At 38.3% G+C, this 26,751-nt stretch overlaps 1 protein-coding gene across 2 annotated transcripts in view; it reads right to left on the bottom strand.

Annotated features, from left to right (window-relative positions):
• Positions 1-3,427: 3,427 nt before the first annotated feature.
• Positions 3,428-26,751, bottom strand: part of PIN1 (peptidylprolyl cis/trans isomerase, NIMA-interacting 1) — a 34,267-nt gene continuing 10,943 nt past the window's right edge. For both annotated transcript variants that reach the window (XM_014068644.2, XM_087710664.1), the window contains exons 2-4: positions 25,291-25,491; positions 14,069-14,179; positions 3,428-4,935 (exon numbers count right to left, since the gene is read on the bottom strand). In XM_014068644.2, coding sequence (XP_013924119.1) covers positions 4,826-4,935; positions 14,069-14,179; positions 25,291-25,491 — 422 coding nt within the window. In that variant the 3' untranslated portion in view covers positions 3,428-4,825. The remainder of the gene's footprint in view (positions 4,936-14,068; positions 14,180-25,290; positions 25,492-26,751) is intronic.

Consider the following 26,751-nt stretch of genomic DNA (forward strand, 5'->3'; position numbering starts at 1 on the left):
GATAGAAGAAAGGACAGCTTTCCCACATGTAGCAACTCTCTAAGACCAAATCTCAAGTTGCTTCTATACTTGATGTGGTAGCTCTTGATAGAATAAACTCGGGTTTCAGTACTTTTAGTGGCCCAAACTGATGAGAGAAGTGGCTCAAACAAAAGCAAAGGTACTGCTGGCATCCCTGAGACAGGCAACAGTGATACTGAGTCAAGTAGCAATAGCACTTAGATTTATATATTGCTTCATAGTGCTTTACAGCCCTCTATAAATGGTTTACAGAGTCAGCATATTCAGGTACAAAGATAGCCAGGGAAGTGATTGAAGCCTGTGAAATGGGCTGCTTGTCAGTTAACAGGAATGCTGAATAACCACCAACGTACCGAAAGCCAATAGGAAGACCCCACATAAACATGATTCACAGAACAGCCCAAAGCACATATTCCAGTAGAGAAATTTCCTGAAGCTGGGCTCCAGCATGAATCTGAAAGCTCGGAAGAGTACATCTCTGGTCCCAGTGACCGGCCCAAATTCAATTTCGCTTTATCGTGTCTGTTTTCATTCAAAAAAGCCATCAAAGGGTAAGTCCTCATGTTACCTTCTACAGTTAGGGCAGCACAATGAAGCCAAGCAACAGAGGTTGCCATCACTTTATCTAGTTTCCAACTGTTATTTCACAAATACATCACTTCTACTTGTAAAACCTCAAGCAGAGACAGCAAGAAGCCATTTTCCTCCCTTCCTAACAGGAAATGAAGGTGTTTTGTTATGTCGATTTGGCAATTGAAGATACCCTGCAATAAATTCCCCCTCTCCTAAGGTAAATGGCTTGCTCTCTCATTTCCTTCTCTCTTTATCTAGAGATGTTGAGACCTGTTGGCAATGTAATCTCACCGAAAGAGCTTCAAAAGAGTGAGGTGAAGGGGATCAATTTGGGAAACAATGGTCCTTAGTTCTTAGCCCGAAGAAGCCACGCTTTACTTTTTTAATGTGGATTTCTACAATTCAAACTTGATGGCAAATCCTGAACATTCAGCATTGAAGGTTTTGATCATTAAGAAACAGAATGAGGGTCAACTGAACAATGCTTCATACCAATTCAAGCCATTGCTCTTCCTAGCCTATTACTGTTTACTCTTTACTTGGTGCAGCTCCTGAACTAGGAGACGCAATTCTGCTGAAGGAATACACATTTGCTTCCATATTCTGCCACCCCAGGGGAGATTTTGCCAGCCTCCCATCCCTTGAACCTGGCAGGAGTGTTAATATCCATCATGGCTAGAAATTCTTGGAATCTCCATGCATTTATGGGGTGTCAGACGGAGGAAGGATGGCCTGGTCATTTTATTCATAAATTGCAGAGCTGTGGTACAGTAATCACCAATATTTCTCCTCTATTGAAGGACTCTAGTCCTAAAAACCAGGATTAAATTCCTAAAGTAGCAAAAACAGCAGAGCAGCTGAGAAAAAAATCCTAAAAACTTTTAAGAACTCTTTCTCATCTTTCAGAGCTACTTTATGAAAGCATACTATTTGAATTTTTACTTGGCATTCAGTGGGGATTGCTTGCATGGAAGTAAAAGAAACGTAGCCAATTAACTTTGAAAACAATTTTATCCCACTGGATCAGAAACTCCTTCAAATTTCCAAAGAGCATGGAATGAAGATACATTCGTAACTCACTTTTAAAGAGTTATTCATCTTTAAATCTGCCATTGTTTAATGAAAATCTTAACTTAATTTTCCTTCTTCTCTCCTTTGATATTGTTCTCACCACATTATGCTCCTTTGGGGATGATTTTTCTTTTCACTTTCTTCCCTTCCCCCATGTTTCACTTGCTTGTCACCCTGCATTCCGGAGATTTACATTAAAAATAAAGAAATCAATGTGTTGCCATGGAGACAAACTTTCATCCAATGCAACTATCTCATTTTCCCAATGAGTTTGACTGATGAAAGCAGAGAGGTGAAAATGATAATGGAAATATCCCATATTTTGAGCAACCATCCAGTGCCGTAACACTACATTTATTCCCCCCCCCCCGAGTGCCTTGTACGTTGTTAAACACAATGGTCATTTTGACGTAGTGAAAAGGCATGGCTTTACCCCTGACAAATTCACTATGTGACCTTAGGCAAAACACACATAAGCTTAATTGAGCCTGTAAAACATGGCTAGTATTGACCCAGTACAAATGTCTCAAGTGCCTCAACAATTAAATCTTGTACACAGAACAACACCTTGCCTTGTGGTAGATAATCCAAGCTCTATTTCTCAGCAGAAGATATGGCAGGGTAAGATCTCTTTTGCTCTCGCTACATATTTTCAGGAGGACATTCTCCTTCTTAAGCATGTCTCTTGTTGAGGAACTTGATTCTCATGCCAATAGATATTCACAAAAGTTGACTGCAAAAATTGTGGGTAATTTGCATAGGTCCAGAAAGGGAGGATGGATGGATTTAACATTCAGAAAGATTTTAAAATAACAAGCTTTTTTAAAAGAAATTTTCTTTGTTAATACTACTGGGTATTTACTAGCAGCACCACTTATATATGTAAGCCAAGGGGAAGCTTAGCACAGCTGATGATTTTAAAAAAAATCAGATTGCAAGCATAAAAAGGGATGAAATTAAAATGTAGCCACGCCTCCTTTGACAACATCAATACATCATTTCCGGTATCTCAGCTCATTAAAGGGTTTTACTTTTTTTCCCCTTCTTCTAAGTGTAGTCCCAGCCTCAAAAAAGTGTTTCTTTTCTGTCATACAATAAATTCCACCATGGAAACTAGGCAGACTTTGGTCTTTTGAATTCATTTTGAAATGAAGTAATATTATAGTGTGGAAGATAACATGCAGAAAATCACAGGACGTAAACAAAAATTTTCATTTAAGAGTAATTGGATGACAATTTTCAAAAATGTATCTTCTCAAAAAGAAAAATCCTTCAGTGAGTCAGAATTGGGGGGTAGAAAGATGTAAAACCAGTGTGATAGGTATTTCCAGTATTTTCCAACATTTGAAACCTGCTCAAAACATTTATTGAAAGGCACCTCTAGCTATGCCTATATAAAACTTTACGATGAGATATTATATAGGCCAATGCTTATCCTTAATCTTTACTTTTCCTTTCCAATACTTTTCTCATCACCAGAACAACATGTGACTTATCAAACTGAGAGGGATGAATGGAGACTAATCAGGTTTCTTTTCCTCCATCCATCCAGCAGTGCTCAAAGCAGATGATTTATCGAGGAATTTGAAGGCCACAGTTTATGGAGGAGCATGTCCTTGATCTGTTGATTTGGCTAGTTATAGGTCTGCACTAAAAAAACTGAATCCTATGTTCCATTTGACTGATCAGAAAGCACATTAAAATAAAATCTGCACAGTGACATTAAAAATAACAAGAAATAACACAAGATCAAACTTGGTGCTGATGTTGATAGTTGGCAGGGATTTATTTTTATTTCCTCACATAAGAGAACTGGAACACTCTCTGTACATATATATATACACAAAGCTTGTTTGCATCAGATCAAAAGCAGGGAACTTGGTGGGAATTGTACTGATTTTATATAGAGAAAAAACAATGCAGAAAAATAGAAAGAGTGACTTACAGTGTTATCTTAAACCACAAATGGATCATGACCAGCTTCTGAACAAAAGAAAATAGAAAAGAAAAAAAGAAAAGAAAACGCAAACCAAAAAACTTGGAAGCCAATAACTAAATGGCCTTCCCTCGGGATAGTATTTCAGCATCAAGAACAACACACAAGAATGATTAACATGTAATAAATCTAATGAAATTTTAGAGGGCTAAATAAACTTGGGGAGGGGCTGCACTGGAATAACGTAGAAGATAAATATCTGTCTGCCTCAAAAAGGCATCAGCAAGATTTAATTCAATGTGAACGCATTATGGTAATCAGCATAAGGCGAATTTATACTTATATTTCTGACGCAGAGTCCAGTGTATGCTTAGGTGAGCACAGAGAATTCCTATCCAGACAACATCAAGTCCCTTTGCAACTTCTGAAACTCAACCCTTGATGAAAGTTGGAAGCGAAGTCCAGTGATATTTGCACATTATCATGAGGAATCTGTACCCCTAAATCTACAGCAATAAAGTGAGGCCACAGGAGTGTTCTAGTTTTACATCCAAAAACAATTTATCAATGATTGGCCAAATTAAGAAATGAATGACACTGAAGTGTGGGTGAGAGAGATAAGAAATGGGATGTTTTTACTTGTGAACTTAAACCAGAATATAACATGGCAAAGGAGATTTTTATTCTACCTAAAGACACTGAGAGCTAAACTCTGCCACCATCAGTGCAGCCCTATAATAAATAACTCTATGATAAGTTGGATATAGAGGGTAAGCATGGAAGCATGACCCTGTAAGTATAGACATGTCTCCTGAATGGAAGAAACTGTCAATATTAAACTCAAGCAGCTAGGGATTTCCTTTTTTATTGTTGTTAAAAACACTGTCATTGTGTCTATGCAAGATGCTACTATCTCATTGTTTCAATTGTTTTCGGCCCCAGCTAACATGCATCAATACAGGCGGGGGAAAACATTTCTTCAACATGTCAAATAAGGTACTGAAATATGAAACAGAGATACATTGATGTGTGTTGCATATGCACACACTTATTGTTTATGTTTATATATTTTATATTTTACGTATATATATAAACAAAAATAAACAATAAGCTAGATATGAAGTTTGTTCTGGGATAGAGAGCGTACCAATGGTTGGAATAAAGGTTCTCTTGTTCCTTTTTTCCCATCACCCTTTCTTTTCCAAGCGCATGGTGCCAAAACACTCATTCCGTACGCAGAATTATATGGATCCCTGAATCTGTGAATACTGGTCCACTCATCTCACCAGTCCTCAGAGCAAAGGAGGCATCTTCAAAAGGTTTCTGCATTTGACCTGTCAGAAAGAAAAAAAATTCAAGTGAAAAGTGGAAAACTGACAGCCATATCAAGAATATGTAGAATTAATTCCAAGCATGAACATCTAGAAGTAACAAATGTTGCCCCACTGGTTCTAGCTAAACAGAAAAAAGTCAGAGGTAATCCTATAAAATAGTCCTTGATTTACACCCAATTGAATCCAACATTACCACTGCTAAACAAGGCAGTTGTTAAGTGAGTTTTGCTTCATTTTACAACCTCTTGTCACAGTTGTTAAGTGAATCACTACAGCTGTTAAGTTAGTAACAGTTGTTAAGTGACTCTGGATTTCCCACTGACTTTGCTTGCCAGAATTTTGAAAAAGATGATCACATGACCCTAGGATACTGCCAGCTATCAAGTATCCAATTTTTGATCACTTAACCATGGGGATGTAGTAATGGTGGTAAGTATGAAAAACAGTCATAAGTCACTTTTTTCAGTGTTGCTGTAACTTTGAGTGCTTCCTAAACATATGGTTGTAAGTCGAGGACTACCTATAATAGCTATGAGCACACAAAAACCTATAATATAGGATTCCATATTCGTAGACTGGACTTCTACGCGTTTATGGCAAGAGTCTAAATATTTGAAGATATGTTAGATCAGTGGTCCCCAACCCCCGGTCCGCGGACCGGTGCCGGGCCGTGGAGTACCTGGCACCGGGCCGCGCAGCAGCCGGGGGCCATGATCGCTGCAGCGGCCGGGGGAAATGATCGCTGCAGCGCAAAGGCTCCTGGGCCGTGCGCAAAAGCTCCTGGACCGTGCGCAAAGGCTCCAGGGAAGAGAGCCGCGCAGGTACGCAATCAATGTGTCGTCGCGAACAACGCCCCCCCACCCCTGCACGCGCTCAGCGGGCCACGGTAAAATTATCAAAGGCTGACTGGTCCGCGGCGATAAAAAGGTTGGGGACCACTGTGTTAGATGATCTTACTGAAAAATATCACCCAAATATTAATTCTATTTCAGTGCTGGATAAATATATGTGCTTTTCTTTCAGCTAGTGACCATTTTTACAGTGATAAAATGTTAACTAAGGACCCAGCTTTGGGCATACATTTTCTAATATTTGGAGCTTCTGGGATTAAAGTGGTAGGCTATCCTTTCCCTGACACATTCTCCATCGACACGTTCAATGGTGATCGTCCACCATTTGGAATGCAGAGGAGCAGAGAAAATGCATCACAACCCATAAGCCGTGTCAAGCTCAAATGTGATTGAACCAATGTTAATACCAAACGTATGTGCATGTTTTGACTATAGAAACCTGAATCACTCTTATCGTATCTTATCTGCACTTTCGTTGCTGCTCAATTTACCCTCCCGATTCATATAATCAGGATGGGTTTGCATATACATATGGGGGAGTTCCACTCACAAATCTACAAAAATAAAGTACAACAGAGAAAGGATTCTAGCCTAATCTTCTTGCTATGCTGTGTCTTAATTTCTAGCAGTAGAGGTGTTACTGTAGGGCTGTGATGGTGAACCTATGGCACGCATGCCAGCGATGGCACACAGAGCCTGGTCTGTGGGCATGCGTTGACATCACCAGCTGCTCTTCTGGTTTCTGGCACTGGTCTTCGCGGGCGCCAGAGCACCAGAAAACAGCCCAAAAAACAGCCTGAAAACGTCCCAAAAATGCCCTGAAAACGGCCACAAAAATGTGCACACTGGCCCAGCTGGTCTTTGGGTTTCCTGCACTCTGGCACATGCGAACATGAGCTGGCTGGTGCGCATGCACATGCCGGAAGCCCAAAGACCAGCTGGCCGGGGCTCACATGTGCATCGGTCAGCTGGTCTTTGGGTTTCCTGCGCTCCAGCATGCGCACATCCAATCCTACAATCTCGCGTGAATCCAGAAAGCTTAAAGACAGTATTCCAGATGAATCCTTGCCAGAATTTTTTTTTTGCATGTTCTTTGTATGCTGCATACCTTCCTGGTGGTTTGTGTGTCTGAGAAATTAGTAGAATTTATTATTTACTTGTGGCTTTCAATCCATCTGCAACTTTTATCATTATGACTCTAAGCTTCTTCCAGGACTAGTCATAATGGCTTCAGCCTGTTATTTCCCCCAAAGTTTTAGCTCATATAATGGGGAAAGGAAAAGATTTAAAGTTATAATCCTGCTGGCAACAGAATGTTAAGGGGGGGGGGGGAATCACACAAGTAAAATATTTCTCTTTTGAACTGAGCTTTAAAATGGAAGATATAAAAAATTGCGACATCTTTTTTTTAATGAAGAAACCAAAGCCTGTGCATAAGGATGTAAATGCATGCATATGTGCCTCAGTTCAATGCTCTACATGCTACCACTGCAATCCTAATTTTGCTCATTCTTGCACAACCACAATATGAATGGCTGACCACAACAATGTAATTCACAGCTATAGGATTTCTTTTTGAAAAGAAAAAAAATGCAAGACTGGTTTAAAAATGCAGGATGCATTAAATTGAATTGCCACCACAAAAATGCAAGAGGGTAATTAAGTCATTCAAGTAAATTACTTAAATTGTTTCTCATTTCATAACTGAGCTTATAACTATTTGTAATTAAGTATTCAATTTTTTAAAATGCACATATTTCCAGAAGAAATGTGGATACTAATTAACAATTGTAATAAGATATGCTACTCTGCCTTAAATAATTGGTTTTCTCCATGCAGCTGTGCAGCACGTGATAATTTATAACCTTCAAATAAATGTTGATTTGGATTTATCTCAACCCAAATGTTCTTAATTTCTGAATCAGAAAAAAAAACCCCTCTCAGTTTCTTCATCCAGAAGTTAATAAAACAGAGGAAATATCAATTGCTCTTGATTTTTTAAAAGATTAAACGCAAATGCTTATGGTTTTTTTAAAACTTCTAAACATATCTAGGATTTGTAATTGTAGCAAATTATGGTTAGTAATCCCATCAAATAAGTACAAGAAGATCAAAAGTGGTTATAATGGAAGAACTACTTGTGCTCCTAGTCCCATCTAGTGGACAACAAAATTCCAGCAGCATTGCTACTGCATCGTTGAGTGTGCCTCATCTAAACTCTCTCCTTCAGTAAGTCACCCAAGACCACAGCTGAAGTGACAGTTTCTAAATGAGACCCAACTACCAGTCACTGGCAGCCTATGATTAATAGCTTTTTCATTACTTTGCAATCCAAAATGCCAATATTAGCAATCATCTTTTCTTCTGGGAAATATTTGACTCGGGAAGGAATTACTACCCCTGAACAATAAGGCAGAATTTGTGAAGATAAAGGACAATTTAAAAAATAGTATCTTTGTGCAAACCAAGAACTTATTCCCAGGAAAATAAAATACATTTTTTGACCAAAGTTAACAACTTTTTTCCCCCTTCCAGTTACACATCAACACTTACTATCAAGGGCAAAGTCTATCATTTTAAGAAGGAACTAAAGTCTTGGATGATAAACACTAGCTGTGCTAATTATTTCACCTGTATTTCACATTCACATGCTATATATTGATATGAATTTACAGACTTATTTCTTTAAAATTTATTTTAAAAAAGATTGTGGGAAGATTATTAAATATTTTTCTCTAAATTTATTCTGCCACTACTGATGGATCCTATTTGGATTTCTATTTTGGGACTACTTGAAGACGATATATGTTCCAAATATTTCTCATCGTTGGAATACATACAAATGTATTTATTGGAAGCTCATCAAGACAAAAACCAAACCCTGCCACAAAACTGCTTGCAATATGAATAAGGCCTTCTTCAGGTCCTCTGAAAGCCACCATAACCTCTACTATACCAAAATCCCATAACACGTTGAATTATGTGAAATATTCACATGTGATGAGGATTGCTGAACACTACCGGTATACATGTATTGAAATGCTAAAGCTTTTATAGAATTTACATGGAAAAAAATGGACATACTTTGGTGGATTGCTTAAAATTTCATCTATCAAGTCAATCTCCTGAGTTGGGATGTAACTGCTTGTTTTAAAAATATAAAATGCTATGATTTTTTATGACTGTAATATGACACACACATATAATTGCTGGTTTCTCTAATGTTATGTATTGTATCTTGCTGTAAACCAAGGTCACCCAATGGAATGCAGTACCATCCAACCCACTCAGCCAGGGACTACCAAAACAATTTATTTGAATAAATTACCCATGGGGGGGGGGGGGGGAGAGACAGGAAGACAGGAGAAAAGTTAACCAGATGCTTTGGGCGTGAAAATCCAAATCCGGCTTTACTACACTGTAACCATTTGGCTTTAAGTGTACTTTTGCTAACCATGAGTTCAAGAGTCTTTCTTTCCTAATTGACTAAGGTGGGATGGATAACAAAATCAGATGATATAAGCAGCATAAAAGCACATGAAATACATAAATGCCTATATTAAGAATACAAAGCTTTTCTTTCTAGAAATATTGTTAAGGTCACTCAGTATAATGATTTCAGATTTTTATTGGTCAAGGTATCCACACGTTGACTTTTATAGACAAGAAAAAACAATATCAGGCTCTGATAATTTGATGGCTATTGGTTGGAGGATATTTCTAGCATCTGGTGCAGACTACGACTTCATCATAATTAATTAAATTAAATTCAAATACTAAATTATGCCATTATTTTCAAGTAGCTCATTTCAACAAGATGATTGGGTTAAGTTGGTAGCAGATCTGGACAGAGCTTACTCTGCATGGAGAGATGCCAACTGCAGAGATAAACTATAAATCACATATTTTTCTCTCTACAATTTCTGATCCACCTGAGTCAGGGCTCAGGCCAACTAAACTAGCAGACTACAATACAACTAGTATATTTTATTGTAGCTTCATGTATAATTAACATACAGTTAATTATTTTCATTACAAATTAAAAATGTTTTAACAGTCTTTATATTATCTTCATTGTGCTCATTAGAGTATACTCTCCTAACAGCATATGTATTTGAATTCAGGTTCAAGAAAGTTGCACAAAAGAATTATCTACCATTAAGTGGAACATTGCCTCATACCAGATATTTTGTGAGTAAGCTCTTACAATTCAGAGTCCCAGCTTAAACAATTGCTGCCTCTTGTTCTAGATGAAAATCTGTATTGTTTGATTCTCAATCTCTTCTAAAGAAATTATTTTCGTAGCAAATATTCAAGATGCAAATTTAATGAGTATAATGATGAAGATGCCCTATCAAAGAATGAATTATTCCCTCTTAATAGCTCCTTGATTCTGCACTAGCCATTGCAGCTCATTCATTCAGAGTGCTCTTTTTAAAAAACTTTTTATTTTGTTTATGCAAACTTCACATCTTTGCGACACATTACACTTTTTTACATATCTTGTGATTCTTTTATCTGTACATATAAGTCTTGTATAGCTATAACTTTATATATATATATGTGCATTTTTATTATTTCATACATCTTTTTTCTTCATTCTATATATAACATTATATATATTCTATGTGTAACAACCTTTATTACATTCTATATATAACATTCTATATATTCTATGTGTAACAACCTTTATTACATTCTATATATAACATTCTATATATTCTATGTCTAAGACCAAATTAAAAAACAACTACAAAACAATGGCCGCGCAGGTAACAAAAAAAAACAACCCTCCGCGCAGCAGTTTCCAACTGCCGTGCAGTGTTTTTTAATGTCTTACAATATGACTTAAAATATTCCTCCTCCCTCCCTCCTCTCTCTGCAACGAACTCTCTCCTCCAGCGGATAAAGTCAAGGAAGACTCTACCCGGAGACAGATGACGCTGCAGAAGGGAGAATTCCCATTGGTCCTCTGGGGCTTCGGCGATTCCTGGGTAAATGCGATTCGCTGGTTGTAGCCTGCATTTCTCTGCACATCCTGCGTTTCTCAGGCACTGTGTCATCTGAAGCCCCGTTCTGGGCTCAGCAGCCTTTCTGCGATCCCTTCGCTTTGCGGAGAGAGGGAAGCAGCGTGGAGTTGGAATGCCTGAGCCAAAGGAGTCCACAGGATCTTGAGACTTGATTTTTGAGCAGTATCGATCCATTCTACTCTTTCCTTTCCCTTTCTGTCCTTCTATCTTCCTTTTCCTTTCTCTTTTCCTTTCCATTCCTTATTTCCCTTTCCCTTTTTTTATTTTCCCTTCCCTTCCTTTTCCCTCCCTTCTTCATCCTTTCCTTTCTTTCCCATTTCCTTTCCTTCTTTTTCATTTCCTTTCCTTTTCCCTTTCCTTTATCTTTTCCTTTCCTTTTTCTTTTCCTTTCACCTTCTTTTTTTCTTTTCCCTTCCCTTCCCCTCTCTTCTTCATCCTTTCCTTTCTTCTTTCCCATTTCCTTTCCTTCTTTTCCATTTCCTTTCCTTTTTCCTTTCCTTTCTCTTTTCCTTTCCTTTCCTTATTTCCTTTTCCCTTCCCTTTCCCTCCCTTCTTCATCCTTTCCTTTCTTCTTTCCCATTTCCTTCTTTTCCATTTCCTTTCTCCTTTCCTGTCTTTTCCTTTCCTTTCCTTATTTCCTTTTCCCTTCTTTTTTCTTTTCCCTTCCCCTTCCCTCCCTTTTTCATCCTTTCCTTTTCTTTTTTCCCATTTCCTTTCCCTCCCCTCCCCTCCCTTCCTTCCTTCCTGGGGGGTCTGAGGGAGAGGGAGGGACCCTTTTCCTCCTTGCTCCCCTCCCCAACATCTGCTCTGATGGCAATTATGGCTAAAAGAAATTCAGGTGCTCAGGCATGAAAATGTGCTGCTCAAACACTATACTTTTCCGCACACACTGAAAAAATATTAAGAGGGAACATTGCTACAAAACCAGAAAATGATTAAAAGATGGAAATACAAAATAGACTGTAGCAAATAAATAATGGGAAATAAATGCAAAACAATTCAAATGTAATAAAGGTTGTTACACTCAGAGTGCTCCTATTTACTTCTACTGGAAGATATTTCTAGGCCATCTTATCATCCCATACTACCTTGCCTGCAAACTGATGACATCATGTTCTCTACTCAACTTCTTGAAACTTCCAGTTTCAAAGAAAAGGAGGTTTCTAGCTTTTAAAACAAGAATCATACAAGCAGCAGCTAGTGAAATTCTGAAGTTTAAGTTTAGCAAAATGGGAGAACTTCAGCTCGTGAGATACATTTCCCTTCTCAAATGAGGAAATCAAGCAGAATAGATGATACAAAATAAATATGGTAGAATTAATTAGAAGCAGTTTAGTAGAATTCCAGTGTTCTTGGGAAACAAGTCAACATCTCAATATCTGAATCTGCTTCATGTGTATCTCTAGTCTAGAACTTTCCAGATCTTAGGCACAGAAAGGCCTTTCCCAATATCTGCTAGCAGCTACTCTTGTTCATTGTCATTGAGCTTCAACATCTTTTAACTTTCAAACAAAAAGAAATACTGTCTCATGAAAGCCAGGAGAGACAAAGCAACAGGAACATTGTTGTCTTTTCTATTAGCACCTTTTATTTTCAAAACAAGCAGATATATCCCAGCTTAGGAGACTGGTTGATAGATGAAACATTTTACTATTTTTATATAAACTTTTTTTCCAGCCTAAAGGATATCTGATTTCAGGACTTTTAAGACAATAGCCCAGAAATGGATGCAATTGTCCTGGGTAGCATACTTGACGGCAAAGACAGATTATTCATAGCGTTTCAAGGTGCATTATGCTGTGCCCAAGACTAGGAAAACTAACCTAATGTGAAGGAAACAACCTTCAGGTGGTAAATTGCTTAACAAGAAAGCATCAATTAATATAAATATACAGTAGGAACTAGAGGGAAACAATGATTCAGCTGGACTGACAGAGCAGGCAGAAAAGTTTATCATATGCATGATGCATGCAAACAATGCAGCATCCTCACCTATTATGGTTTAGAACATTTTTTTTTATTAAATGCTGCAATTATTTTGACCCAAAGCAGAATCCAAGATGCATGATTGACTCCATTTCTCAAAGAAATTTTAACAAGACACATAACCTATTCAGTAACATCACAAATAGTCGAAAAGGAGTCCTTGAGCAGTGCAGATAAGTGTCAAAACAGCATATGATTATGCAAGCTACAGAGTTGGGAGCATTTGCAATAAGTCACCCATAAGTAGATCTTGAATTCTCTTCAATGACGCTAAGCAGCAAAATGGCCACATTTCAGCTAGTTTTTTTGGCCTACATGGAATTTTAAATAGCTCACCTTTTTTTCCCCTGTTCAATTATGTATGATTCTCAGAAACTGCCTTGACCAATCCCTGCAGTTTTCTTTGCAAGGTTTTTTTAAAAAGTGGTTTGCTATTGCCTGGTTCCTCCAGCTGAGAGTGAGCCCAAAGCTATGTGGCTATATGCCTAAGGGGAGACTGGAACTCACTGTCTCTGTGTCTAGCTTTATGCCTTAACTCAGTTCACCTCTTAGAAGTCTCCTATTCCTATCTAGAAAATATCTTCCATCCAAAAAATAACCAGACCAAAAAGCTGAGCCATAACTCTTTTAGTGATAGAGGTTTCATACTGGAAGGCTCCCTGAAGGTTGAAAGGCTGAGTTGTGGCTTTTGTCTCCTCAAAAGTTGCTTATGGACATTCTGATACCCTCTGTCACATCTGTGTGTGTTGCTGTATGTACTTTCATGTGTAGTCACATTTTGTACAAGAAAAATAGTAAAAAGTTGGTTCCTTCAACAATATATACTGTAACAAGGTCATATCTTCCATAATGCATGATCTGATTAGTGAAATGTATGTTATTATTAGGTACATAATCTGTGCAAACTGAACATGGAGCTATTTTCATAATATCCAGAACTTCTTTAAAAGAATGATCCCAAAATTAAGCTTCCTTGAAATATAAAAGAGAACAGCCTATAGACAACTTTCAATGCTTGGTTTTCATTTCAAGAATTGCCCTGATAATATGGCCATTGCTATAGGTTCTGATTGTCTTGAGGGCTGTTCTGTATTCAAACCCATTGATTTACTCACTTTACTCCCTCTTTAGCATATGCTTCACAAAAAAACAACAATTATTTCATAAGGAGAGGGAATTTCAGTGTCCTTCATTTTATAATTTTGATGGATCTCCCCAACCTGCTCAGAAGGCAGGATTGCAGCCCCATAACATCAATTGACTCACCTCTTCCAAAAGTACCCAGATCTCCCCCTGCCTTGGCTGAGCTGCAGTCACTGAACTGTGATGCTAAGGATTCAAAATCTTCCTCCCCAGATTTAATCTTCTGGATGTAGCCTATAGAGAACAAGGAGTAAAAAGAGTTGAGAATCAGGGGTCTGCTATGAGAAGAGAATATTTCTAGTTACAAAACTAGGATTACTTAGATGTTACTGTTAAACCTACGTCTAGATAATTGCAGGTGTTTCTTTTCAATTTTTAGGAAGGAAAGATCCACAAAACCCTATTATTTTTTCTACAAAAAACAGTATTTCCATATAGAAAGCTATGTATCATAAAACACAGACCTAATGTTGCTTATTTTCTAGAATACTTGTTTTTTTGTATATGGGAATTTGAAAGGTTGGGGGGAAGGGGAAGCATTATCTTATATTTGAAGTGGCTGAATCTGGATATGTTTTTCTGTGGATATCAATCTCCCTTCTAAACCATTCTCTTTCTGTTGGTATATTGTACATATATATTATCCTAAACTGCCTGCAACTGCAAGTTATTTATTCTTAAAATACACTATCCAAAACCTACTTCTTAGTTGTTTTTCCTAAAAACAAGCCCTCTGTACTGCAGTTCAATATTCCCCTATTTCACCATCCTATCTGGTTTGGTTTTTGTAGAACAACTGTATTAAAAAAAAAAAAGCTGAAAAGCACCATATATGAAAGTTATGTGTGTATGTCTAATTACTTTCCAGTAGTTTTCTATAAACAGGAATTGTCTTCTTATAGTACTTATAACAAACACTATTATCATTTATTTTGCAACAGAAGACAGCCAAAAAAGTGAGCCTCCCTTCACTAATTTTAGAGAGAAGTTATAATCAAGAGAAGCTCTGTTGGGCATTTTCTCTTCCCAAATACAATCACTGTTAAACAATGTGAAAATGAACACAGATTTGAGTGCCCCCCTCCCCCATCTTCAGTCGTTCAGTTTTGCCTGTTTGAGAGGTTGAACAGGGAGTCCTTTGTATAATTAAGTTGGCTCCCTGTGCAATTTAAGACCTGGAAAAACGTACTTGTATAATGATAAATTGAGGGGGAGGGAATCTACCTGTGGTTGTGTGTTATAGCTAATTAGGTTTTATAAATATTAAATCTGTTCTTTCAGTTATGCTTTAAACTGTTCTCAACTTACCTTTATAGCAATGTAATTTGCCTTGATTTTGTAAAAGAACTTTTTCTTTCTTTTTCTTTGATCATTCCCTTGCCTCACTCCCTGATGAACACACTTGTGTGTACTGGCATCTTGCCTCCCATATAAATAAAAGCAAATTGCTTTGCAGTTTAGTTTTTCAAAAATGATAGGTTAATTGTGAAGTAGCAATTATTCATTCTTTGGGTTTTTTAAACCTCCATATTTGCCATGCAGTACGTTCCTTTGGTTATTTAAAAATCACTTATATTTCCATATGGCCATTACCTTACTTGTAAAACAAACGTGCAAACGTGTTCCATTATCTGTATCCTGTTCAAAGTGCTTAAGAGTGTTTTATAATTTTATCTTCATGCTGCTAAGTTTGCAAACTTGGTTATTGTTGAGCGTCTGCAAGCAGCCAAAGGGTACTCAATGAGTCTTGAGGCTGCACTGGAATTTGAATCTACATCTTCTGCATGCTAATAGTCCAATATGTAAGCCGTTTCAGTAGTTATATTCTGATACATTCTGTTTCCCTAGTGGTCACTAACAGCATTTCAAATAACACCCAAATTCCAATGAAGAAATGTGTACCCTCTTTGCTACTGTTATATCAGGACAATTATGGTCGTTTGAAGCTAAAAGAAAATACAAATGGAGACTCAAGAGAGGCTCAATAGAAATCCCGATGCTTACTTTGTATGCATCACAATTAAGGAACAGAGTCAGAGCTCAGCTCAACTCTACAACAATCTGCAGATGCTGCTGTTCTTTGATATATTATGCTGGAAACTGGGCAATTCTCCTTCTGTCCTTCAGTACTGGGAATACAACTTTCAGAATTCACAGCCCGTATGACTTAATGTGGTCTGGGTACACCTGGAGAGGCTGCTCTAATCTTTATTTATAACAACAAAAAACTGCTTACATGGCAGCCCATTCAGGAGGAACCGTATGATAGAGGGTCCAGTACTTCTTTAATGGCACTGCTTAAGCGTTATTGTGTTACTTGCAAGACAATTGAGCAGATGTTACCTACAGATGTACACTGAACAAATTTATGGAAGTGCACTGAAAACCAAGATCAAATGAACTATTTTCTTTAAAAAACTAGCTAAGCATTCAAGCAGGATTTTCCAACTGAGCACTCGAGAAATACATTTCTGACTTCTCTCCTGCAGTGAGACGTGTTTATGCAGATCAACAGCACCTGGATAGAAAGCAAATGGCACTTCGGCATTTGAATTGTCAAAGAACTGTTGTTTTGGATGGGATGGGAGGTAGCGGGTGACTATCAATTCACCTAAATAAAATGAGCCTCAACTTAGAGCTCTCTACTGCAGAAAATGAGATCTATTTCTGAAGATTTTCTGCATTCTTGGGTGGACTCTTTCTTCCTATGAGTATTTATATAAATACAGATCACATATTTAATGCCTCCAACTAGTATACCATATCCTGTGTATGCCCACTGTCCCACCATGTTGTTCTCTAGACAATCTGGGATAGGCCCATGATCAATCATGGTTATCCCTGAACTCATGAGCCACCTCAGAGTCCAATCCTAGAAAAGGCAGACTGAAGTCCGCCAAAACTGTAAATCTGAGGAATTCCACTGCCAGCCCAGAAATTGAGTTAAGAAGCACTGGAGCTGGCGTGTAGCAGAGAGACTGATATAACAGCAGCAATCTCAATTGAAGCCTAGAATTCCACTTAATGAACAGGAGCTCACTGATCTGCCAACCTGTAGTTCAACAACTCCGAAGCTAATAAGAAATTCCCAGATAACGAGAGACAAGAGCTAACGTCCCAATGACACGACGTGTGATCTTGGAGCTCCTTTTGCCGCTGGATGGTCCTTTTGGACCTAAACCATCCCAAAGAGACAGTGACAGGGAAGAGTACGTCTTGTTGATCTCAGGGACATCGCAAAGTCCCTGATTGATCCAAGAGAATCTCTTCTTGCCGGCGACAAAAGCACAGCCAAAAGCTGCTGAAGTTGCGACAGCTCCGCAACGGGAGGAAAGCAGAAAGAGAAAGTGTGTCCATTTGGTGAGGAAATTTTATTGTTACAAAAGAGACTGCCCAAAAACAAAAATCAAAGCTAAATTAAACTTGCAAAGAAAAGAAAATAAGCAGCGAAATTAAGCTATATTGCACAGTGTGTTATCCTTTTTTTATGGATGGAAGTCTTGCAAATATTTCTTACTTTTTAAAGTGAAAGTATTGGTTTTTCTTCTATTTCTTTTTTTACCTATGGATTAAATCTTTTTCTTTATTTTTATAATATTGGTTTGGATGGGTTTTTTTTTCTTTATTTTGCTCCATTTAAGAATTTTGTTTCTTTTAAGCCTGGAATAAAGGAAGATATAAAAGGAATATAAAGAGGGTAGTAATTTCAGAGGGAAAAGAAGTTGCACTGTCACTTGGAGGTTGAGTCCTGGAAATATTGCTTTCTCTTTTTTTCTTATTCATTTTGACTTTGCACTTCAAAGGCTTCACCTTGTTTACAGAAGAGATAAGGAGAAGAGCATGGGTTGTTTATGCAGATGCTCTATTGGATATTTCTGTAGCAACTGGAGAGAAGTGCTAACAAAACCTTGTTTTGAAACTAGAGTGGCAGTGTTTACTAGTTGGAAGAATGGCACAGCTCCAAAAAGAAACCATAACATTACAAAAGATTATGTTTGAAATTCAAAAATTATTAGAAACAATAGAGAGAATTGAGAAGATTGGAAAATATAGATTGTAATGCAGTGAAATTTGATGGAAGAGTTGAAGATATCCAGCAAATGGAAAAAGTGGAGGTTAGAGTCCTAAAAACCCAGGGGAGAAATGAACAAAGAGACAATATAATTGTGGATACTGATGGTGAACTGAGTGTGGTTGGAGATGGAATGAGTGGAACATGGAAAGGGCAGATAGATGGAAAGGAGCTCTACCCCAGATTTCAAGGTATAGAAGAAGAAAAGAGAGAAGAATTGATGGATTCAAGGAGAGAAACTTTGACAAAAGTACTACTGATAACCAAAAATAAGCTGATTAAAGAAGCTGATGGAGGGTCTCGAGATTTTACAAGATATGTAAAAAGCAACAAGTTGCGAACAGAAGTCCACACAAATTTGATTAAGGAAATAATCAGAAGACAAATTCCACAAATGGCAAAAGACATAAGACCTCACTATTACTGAAAAAACACAGGTTGAGATATGAAAACTAATAACAAAATATTAGTCAAATTTAGTAAAAATTGGAGCATTATGTTAAAAATGAAGTGATAATGGTTAAAGTTAGATAAATAATTGATAATGATAACAATGTACACATGTGTATTTGTTTGATAAGAGGAAATTTGGTATAAATTCTAAATGGTGATCATTAAAGGAAGTTCAGAAACTTTGTTATGTATGAAAGCTTATAATAGATAAAAAAGAGTAAGTTAAATTTAGTTAAACTAAGACTAAAAATATATATATGAAATGACGGATATTGTTAAATAAATGATTGATAATGATAATAATGTAATATTAATGTGGGGGAGGGGAGTTTTCACGTACAATATTTTAACTCTGGGTCCTTTATTAAAATGCAATTCAGGACCAATGGGAGTAATGCATAATAAAATGGGATGTATCATCGAAGTCACCAGGATTCGAGCTCAAGATTAAGGAAATTTTATCTTTAATGACAGGATGAAAATATTCAAGAGGAATTAGGTTACTGATGATCAGGTTTTGACATTTATTTCCCTTTAAACCATCATACCACAAATACCAATAACTAGGGAGCAACAATGGCTGAACTATTGTCTCCTCTTCTCTTATATTTTTGACACCTTGAATGGCTCTGACTAATCACACACGGGCTCTTAGTCTGATCTATATGAGCTAAGGGATATCGGAACCCTGCCAGATCACACATCAAGCCCAATCTTATGCATGAGAAGGAATAATTCATTTTAAATCCTGTTTCTTAGCATCTTAAGTTTTAAGAGCTGCAGTCTTTTCCACTACTACTATCATCTTGAGAGCCAGCAAAAAACTCAAATAGAAGAACAGAAAAAAAAGTCTCCATGGGAAAAAAAATTGGGGGGGAGTCACTTTCCTGCTATCTTGTTCTCTGACTAACTTGGCTGGAGTTCATCCATTAGAGAGATTACTTCCTCTGTCTTTGTCCCAGCTATAAAGAACATAGAAGACTCCTTTCCTTGTGATAATTAATTTCCCTGCTAGAGGTTTCAGCAGGGCTAATTTAATAATATTCTAAGATCATTAATAACCATTTCTGAAATAACAGTACTACTGAGATGCTAAGAACATTGCCTTCAAAACATTATTTCCTGCTGCATGCAGGCTTTGGGATACCATGGACTTCTGCCAGGATCTAAATTGAACTTATCTAACATTAAACTACCTCAGGCTATATAACTCAAGGAAAAGGGGAATAAGTAATAATTTGGGGAAGGGGGAGAATGAGGCAAATTCATAATTCAGTACTAAACCTTGATTTCATTTCTTTCCCTCTAACAAGAAACAAAAAAAAATCAAAACTGATGCAGCAGAGAACAAAAGGTGGCAATATTTGCAAGTCCAGGCCTGTTCTTTCAAATGTCCTAGCGCTATAGAAAAGCTTTCAGACTTAATCTAGTTGCCTTATGAAAAATCTTCATGATGCACATAGCTTTGTTTCTAAACATTTTGTACCTGTTTGACAAAACTAGCAATATAAATGGATCAACACAAACAGAAAAATATCTGTTAATTAAAGGACAGTCCTCAGCTTACTACTATAATTGGGGCCAAAATCCTTTGTATGATTGTGGCGGTCATTATATGGGGTGTGGGGGTGGCCTCTGGGAATGGGGTGCGTGTGTGTGTCTCAGGGCTTTGTGGAGGTTCTGGAGGCCTTGCACTGCTCCCCACCAAACCCTGAAGGTCTCAGGCAGTTACAGGGCCCATCACCTTGTGCAAAACTGCTGCAGGCTGGGAGGTCTCAGCTGGCTACAGAGCCCAATCGCGCACATACATTCCTTCACTTACCTCTCCTATCCAGCCGATGCAAGGCACAGCCTTCCTACAGAGGTCAGTTTGTGCAATTCTATAAGTACCATTCTCTATAGCAGTGATGGCGAATCTTTTAGACACCAAATGCCCAAACTGAGTGCATGTGCATGCCCAAACAGAAAGGCGTGTGTGCATGCATGAACACGCGGACATGTGCATGCATGGACATGTGTTAATGTGTGCATGTGCGGATATGTGAATGTGCACACATGCAGGAGACCTGAAGACCAGCTGACCAGTGGAAGGCGGGGAATTGCAACACTGGCAACGTGGCAAGCGGTAAGGTCTTTTTCTTTCATGAGCTTCTGTTTCGTTGTTTGCAGATAAACAGAAGTTGATGAAAGAGACACCACAGAGATCTGACCTGGGGCAACCGGGTGCGTGCCAGCAGAGAGGGTTCTGCGTGCCACCTCTGGTACGCATACCATAGTTTCGCCATCACGGCTATATAGACTTCCCAGGTGTAGTGGTGGGGAGAATATTTCTATTTCTGCACCCCACAGGAGGAAGAGTTTTGCTTGGTGCATGAAAGGGAACTTCTCTGGTGGGTGCAGAAAAGCAGAAACAAAGCTTAAATCTTCATGATTTAAAGATTTAAGCTTTGTTTCTGTATCTCACAGAAGGATGTGAGCTCTCCCCTGTGCGGGGAAGGGAACTCCTCTGGTGGGGTAGAGAAAAGGAGCCTAGATCCTGTTCGCAGCAGTTCCCAAGTGCCCTGTGATCATGTGATCTTTTCTGCCGGCTGCCCCAGAAAGTCAATGGGGAAACCAGCAGGGAAGGTTGCACGCTGCTGCCACCTGCCAAGATGACTCCCTCTTGTCTCAAGGGAGTGGCTGAAGGAGCTGCAGAAGGCAGCTGGCATTCCTTCAGGGTGCAGAAATGGAGCGTAAATCATGAAGTTTTCAAGCACCTGAGATGTGGCTGTATGACTTCAGCAGAGCAGCAGGGTGATGTTTTATGATGGCCGGACATGCTGTATGGATCCTAAAGCATCCTTTCAGAGGCAACTGTACCTATGTGTTTGTTAAACAACTGGTCATAAGGACTGCCTGTAAGCAGCAAAGCATGCCTTATATCAAATCAAATCATGAGATATTCTAGCTGTCCATGGTATTCAAATATCTCTCAATATCTCTTCAAAGGGGATTTTTCAGAAGCTCAACATTGTAATTCATTTTGTTTCGATACAAATCAGATAACAGGTGAATGTTTTCTAACTGGTTGTGCCTAATAGTAAACACCAACAGAGGCCTTTCACAGCTTTTAAATCAGCTGCTCACAGATATCTAAATCGTGTAACTATAACTGTAAATAACCCCAAACAGTCCTCCCAAATCTAGCAAATCAGGCAAGTGAACTCATAAATGAATCTGGCCAATCCCTTTAAACAATTTAACACATTCACAAAGCTTCTGTCAATTCCCTTACCTTACAATGGTATTTAACGAATACACAGTAATAGCAGAGTTAAAATCTACTAAACAAATACATGACAGGCAATGATGATACACCTGTCAAACTGATGGCTCCCAAAGGATCTATTTAAACAATTCTGAGTTATAATTATGTTCATTAGATATGATCTCTCTTCACAGAAATTCAATGAAGCTCAGCTGTTTGATTGCGACTGAGGTGGGCATTGATGTAATACATTTTGTGAGATTTTGTTGTTGTTTTTGTTTATAATTTTACTTGCTCATTTTTGGAAGATAATAGCAGGCTGTTCTCACTAAGTCAACAGTATCCATCTTTCTTTATCAAGTCAAAGTACACATCACTTTTAAATAATTATATGCAAAGTTCTATGACCTTTGCAGCAAATGGAATATTTCAAGGGCAGATGGAGGTTCTGGTAGAAAATGGATTTCCTTCCCTTCTGACCATAGTATTTCACACTTTGGAGAATTATAAAAAAAGATAATAAAAGTGACAAATGCATACATTCCTAACTGGTTTTATCAAACCTGCAGCAGAAAAATTGGATGAAACAACCTTTAATCACATCTTTCTTTCTGTCCTTAAATGACACAGAAGATTGTTCTAACACAAAAATTATCAGATGGGACTTTTGTCTCAGGGGCTATCAAGTGATACTTTAATACATTTTAAACAACGCTTGAATATAAAAATTACATCTGGATCTCATATAAAACAAGATTAAAATGTCTCTTTCTATAACCTTATCAGATGATGGAGGCCATTTATTGCTACTGCATTTACTTTTCATTTACTTGGTGTTCTATCTGAAAAAGATAACATGCAGAAAAAATCTGGTCTCAGAATTTCTACTTGAAAATGTAGTTCTGGGACTTTGGTTTCAAACCAAAAGCAGGGCTTGGGGAAGGCAAAAGCCCATTTTTGCAAACAATGGGTGGAAAATGGACAGTTTTTTTGCAAAAACGGGGGTATTTTTGCCTCCCCCCAGCCCTGCTGAAGCCTGCAAAGTCCTTCCGGGGGCTGGGGAAAGGCAAAAATGCCTCTATTTTTACGAAAAACAGGCCGTTTTTTGCAAAAATGGGATGCAGGGGAGGTCTTTGGGAGGCCAAAAATGGCTGTATTCAGTGTATAAGACACACCAACATTTCCACTGCAACAGCCGCTCGTGCAACCCCTCTCTCCAGCCATGCAGAGCGCCATTCACTGACCATGGGGCATTCCGAAGGCACCAAAAGCCGCGGAAGCCGGGGGCAGCGAACAGGTGCTCACGCGGCTTGGTGATACCCCTAGGTCAGTGAATAGCGCTGTGCACGGCTGGAAAGGGGGTTTGCCGGGTGGCTGCCCGTGAGTGTGATCACTTCACGGCTGCTGTGTTGCGATGCTGCAACAGCGCAACACAGCCGTTGACCACTGAGGCTGTACCCGGCTCTTCGGGAGCCCGCTAGCAAGACAGTAGCTGCCCAGCAACCCCCCTCTCCAGCTGGGCACAGCGCCGCTCACCAACCTAGCGGTATCCCGAAGGCACCAAGCAATGTGAGTGCCTTTGCCCCCCCCCCCCCGGGTTCCCGGGACTTGGCGCCTTCAGGATACCACTAGGTCGGTGAGTGGTGCACTGCCTGGCCGGAGGGAGGGGGTTGTCCAGGGGGGTTATTTTCAGGGAGGGGGGCTTATATTTTTGCCCACCTGAAAAATGTGGCATGGCCTTAGTTTCAGGACATGACATATTTTCGGGGAACCACTATACATACATACATACATACATACATACATACATACATACATACATACATATATACATACATAAAACATTTGTTACCACTTCTCCTGGCGCTTCCCCTCATTTTTCCATGCAGCAGTGATCTGACTTCCATGGGAAAAGGTCAATGGACTGAAAGTGACTTGTTAGCTGGCACTCTCATGATAAAAATGATTCAAAATAAGAATGGACAAATAGCTCTTCAGATGCCATTTCCATGCAGTAAAACAAGAAGGATGAGGTCTTTTTGTGTCAGAAAAACATTAAAAAATAACTTATTCCTCTACCATTCTTATAGAGAGTTAGGAAGATGTTGATGGAGATATGCTAAAGGATTTTTAAGACACATCCGGATAACATTCAGAGATGGCTCATCTTGCATCATCTCATCTTGTATATGGATATAATAGATCTTAATAACCTAGATTTTCTAAAGAAAGTAGAACATAACAGAACGAAATATTGGAATGGAACAGAACAGAACGGAAAAGGGAGAGAGAGAGGAAGAGGGATAGGGACAGGACAAGGACTGAACAGTCAAGCAGAGTGGAGTGGAGTGGGTTGGATATATAGAATATAGGAATGGAACAGAACAGAACATTGAAATGGAATAGGAGGGAAGGGAAATGAAGAGGAGAGGAGAGCAGACAAGAGAAGAGGAATATTGGAACGGAACCAAACAGAAGATTAGATTGCAATGGGAGGGGAGGGAATGGAATGGAATGGACCAGAATAATATTGGAATGGAACAAAACAGAATGTTGGAACCCTATGACTCTCATTAAGTATTGTACCTTATGATTCTTTACAAATGTATCTTGTCTTTTTATGTACACTGAGAGCATACTCATCAAAGACAAATTCCTTGTATGTCCAATCACATGTGGCCAATAAAGAATTCTATTCTATCTATTGAGTGTAACGGAATGGAACAGAATAGAATATAGAATATTTGAATGGAATGAAACAGACCAGAACAGAATATTGGCATGGAATGGAACAGAATAGAATGGAATGGAACATTGGAACGGAACGGAACAGAATATTGGAACGGAATGGAACACTTTCTATTGGCCAAGTGTGATTAGACACACAAGGCATTTGTCTCTGATGCTTAAGCTCAGTGTACATACAAGCAACAAGTGATTTGGATCAGTTTCTCTCTTGCTCTCTCTCCCTCCTTCTCTTTCTATCTGTCTAGAAACATAAGCATAAACATAAATATAACTAGTGCAAAGCACTTCATGCTTCTCACCAAAGCTTTTGGTCAGCCTACTGTATTTATTTTGCATATGTAAATTATCATACTTTATATAGGACACAATATACTGTGGTAGTTGTGATTCTGGGCAAAAATTGATAAAGTAATAAAGCTATATAGGTCAGATGAATGAATGGGTAGTTTTGGCAATAAGCCAAGCAAATGGAAGCCTTTTGTAGATCTTCCTCATTTCAAAATGTATTTCACTATTCTAAAGCCTTGACATAACAACATAATGAAATATAAAATTCCCATGAATCAGCTCTTATACCAGAATCAGTATGGTATTGGGAATATGCAATTTGCAGAATTTTTGAAGCCTCCCACAGAAACATATAAAACTGAAAACAAAAGGGATTAAGAATGAGCAGGAGGACCCTTCTACCACCTGCTATCACCCAATAGCCTATTAGGCTCTACAAAAATATTAAAGGACAGAATTGCATGACGTGCTAGGTGGCCAGATGCAGAAAGGAGGATTATAGAAGTTATGCTCTCACTTTCCTTTCCTTTTACTTGCCATTAATTAGTTCCAGGGCCTCCTCCTTGCTTCGAGTGATTTTATCTTCCCTCCATGATGCGGGTCTCCTGGATTGATTGTGTTTCACCAAGAGATGTGAGCATCGCACTTTTGTTGGCTCCCCTTGACCATTCTTGCTGTTTCCAGTGGGGCGCTCCCATTGGCTGGCATTTGTGATATGGTTGAAATAATAAACACGCCCTGCAAAGTAAAATAGAATTAGTTCTAAGGCAAAGCAGTTCACTAAGAGCTTTATTCTTTCTTAAAATAAATTTCCCATGATCTTCCCTTCCCATTGTAATTCTTTCCAGCATTTAATCCACTCTCACTCTCTTCCACATCAGCAGGTTGATGTATTACTTCTCAAATTTGTGCCACCAACTCATTCAATATACCTCCCCTCAACGAGTACCAAGTACAGCCCCAGCATTACATTATCTTGTGATTTCACTGAATGTGTAAACTGTATGAAAGAATGACCATTGGCTTACCTGAAGGGTCCTTTTCTGTGCACCGCAAGAGAATCCAAGCGACGGGTTAAATCAGACTGATTTAACCCGTAGCTTGGACTCTCCAAGCAGTGCACAGGAAAACAACATATCCCAGGTGAGTTTTAATAAAATATTTTTGGTGATATAAAAATGAAACTTTTGGGGAAAATTAAAAAAAAATAGACTGAAAGCAGAAATGTTCCATGTAAAAAAGCATTAGACAACTCACTGATTTTCCAAGAGAATGCTTGGGAAATGGATATAAGAGAAGAGCATGTAGAAGCTGTTTGGAACATAATGTAAAGATTTACATTATAGAATGTCACAAATGTATATGCATTTACATTAATGATATGAAAGTAAATGGCTCATAAAATGTCATAAAAATGCACAAAAGGGAATTATTGCTGCAAGAAATTATACAAGAGAAAGACTCTTATACAGAACATAATTAAAAAGAGCAGGGAATAGCTAAGAGGAAAAGAGGAAAGGAAAATGCAGAGTGATTTTGATGGGAAAAAATGGGTTTTAGAAGAGGGCTAAACAAGGAGCTTCCAGAAGTTAATGTAATTAAAATTGACAGAATGAATTGGAATTAAACTGGCACAAGGCAATGCTGGAAGGAGTATTTCGAAGATTTGTAGAGGAATGACAGGAATAAGCTGAATATTGCAATTAGAATATATATTTAAAAATGCAAGAAAAAAATTAACAGAAGTAGGAATCTTATGGGACAGTTAATAACAACATGTGAAAAAGTCCAATTGAAGCAAATGCTATTAATATAAATTCTCAAGAAAACTGATAATGAAAAGTTATACATGCTATGAGAATGTTAAAAATGATAAAGACTGCAGATGTTGACAGCAAAAAATTTAAAATAATAATATGGACTATGGCTGTGGAAACACAGGAAGCAAAAAGGAAGCAAAGGTGATTGCAAAAACAACAGGAAGATTAAATGTGCTTA

The sequence above is a fragment of the Thamnophis sirtalis genome, unplaced genomic scaffold (genome assembly GCF_051295495.1).
Source record: "Thamnophis sirtalis isolate CommonGarterSnake01/CBP01778 unplaced genomic scaffold, rThaSir2_p1.2 scaffold_3, whole genome shotgun sequence".
Lineage (NCBI taxonomy): Eukaryota > Metazoa > Chordata > Lepidosauria > Squamata > Natricidae > Thamnophis > Thamnophis sirtalis.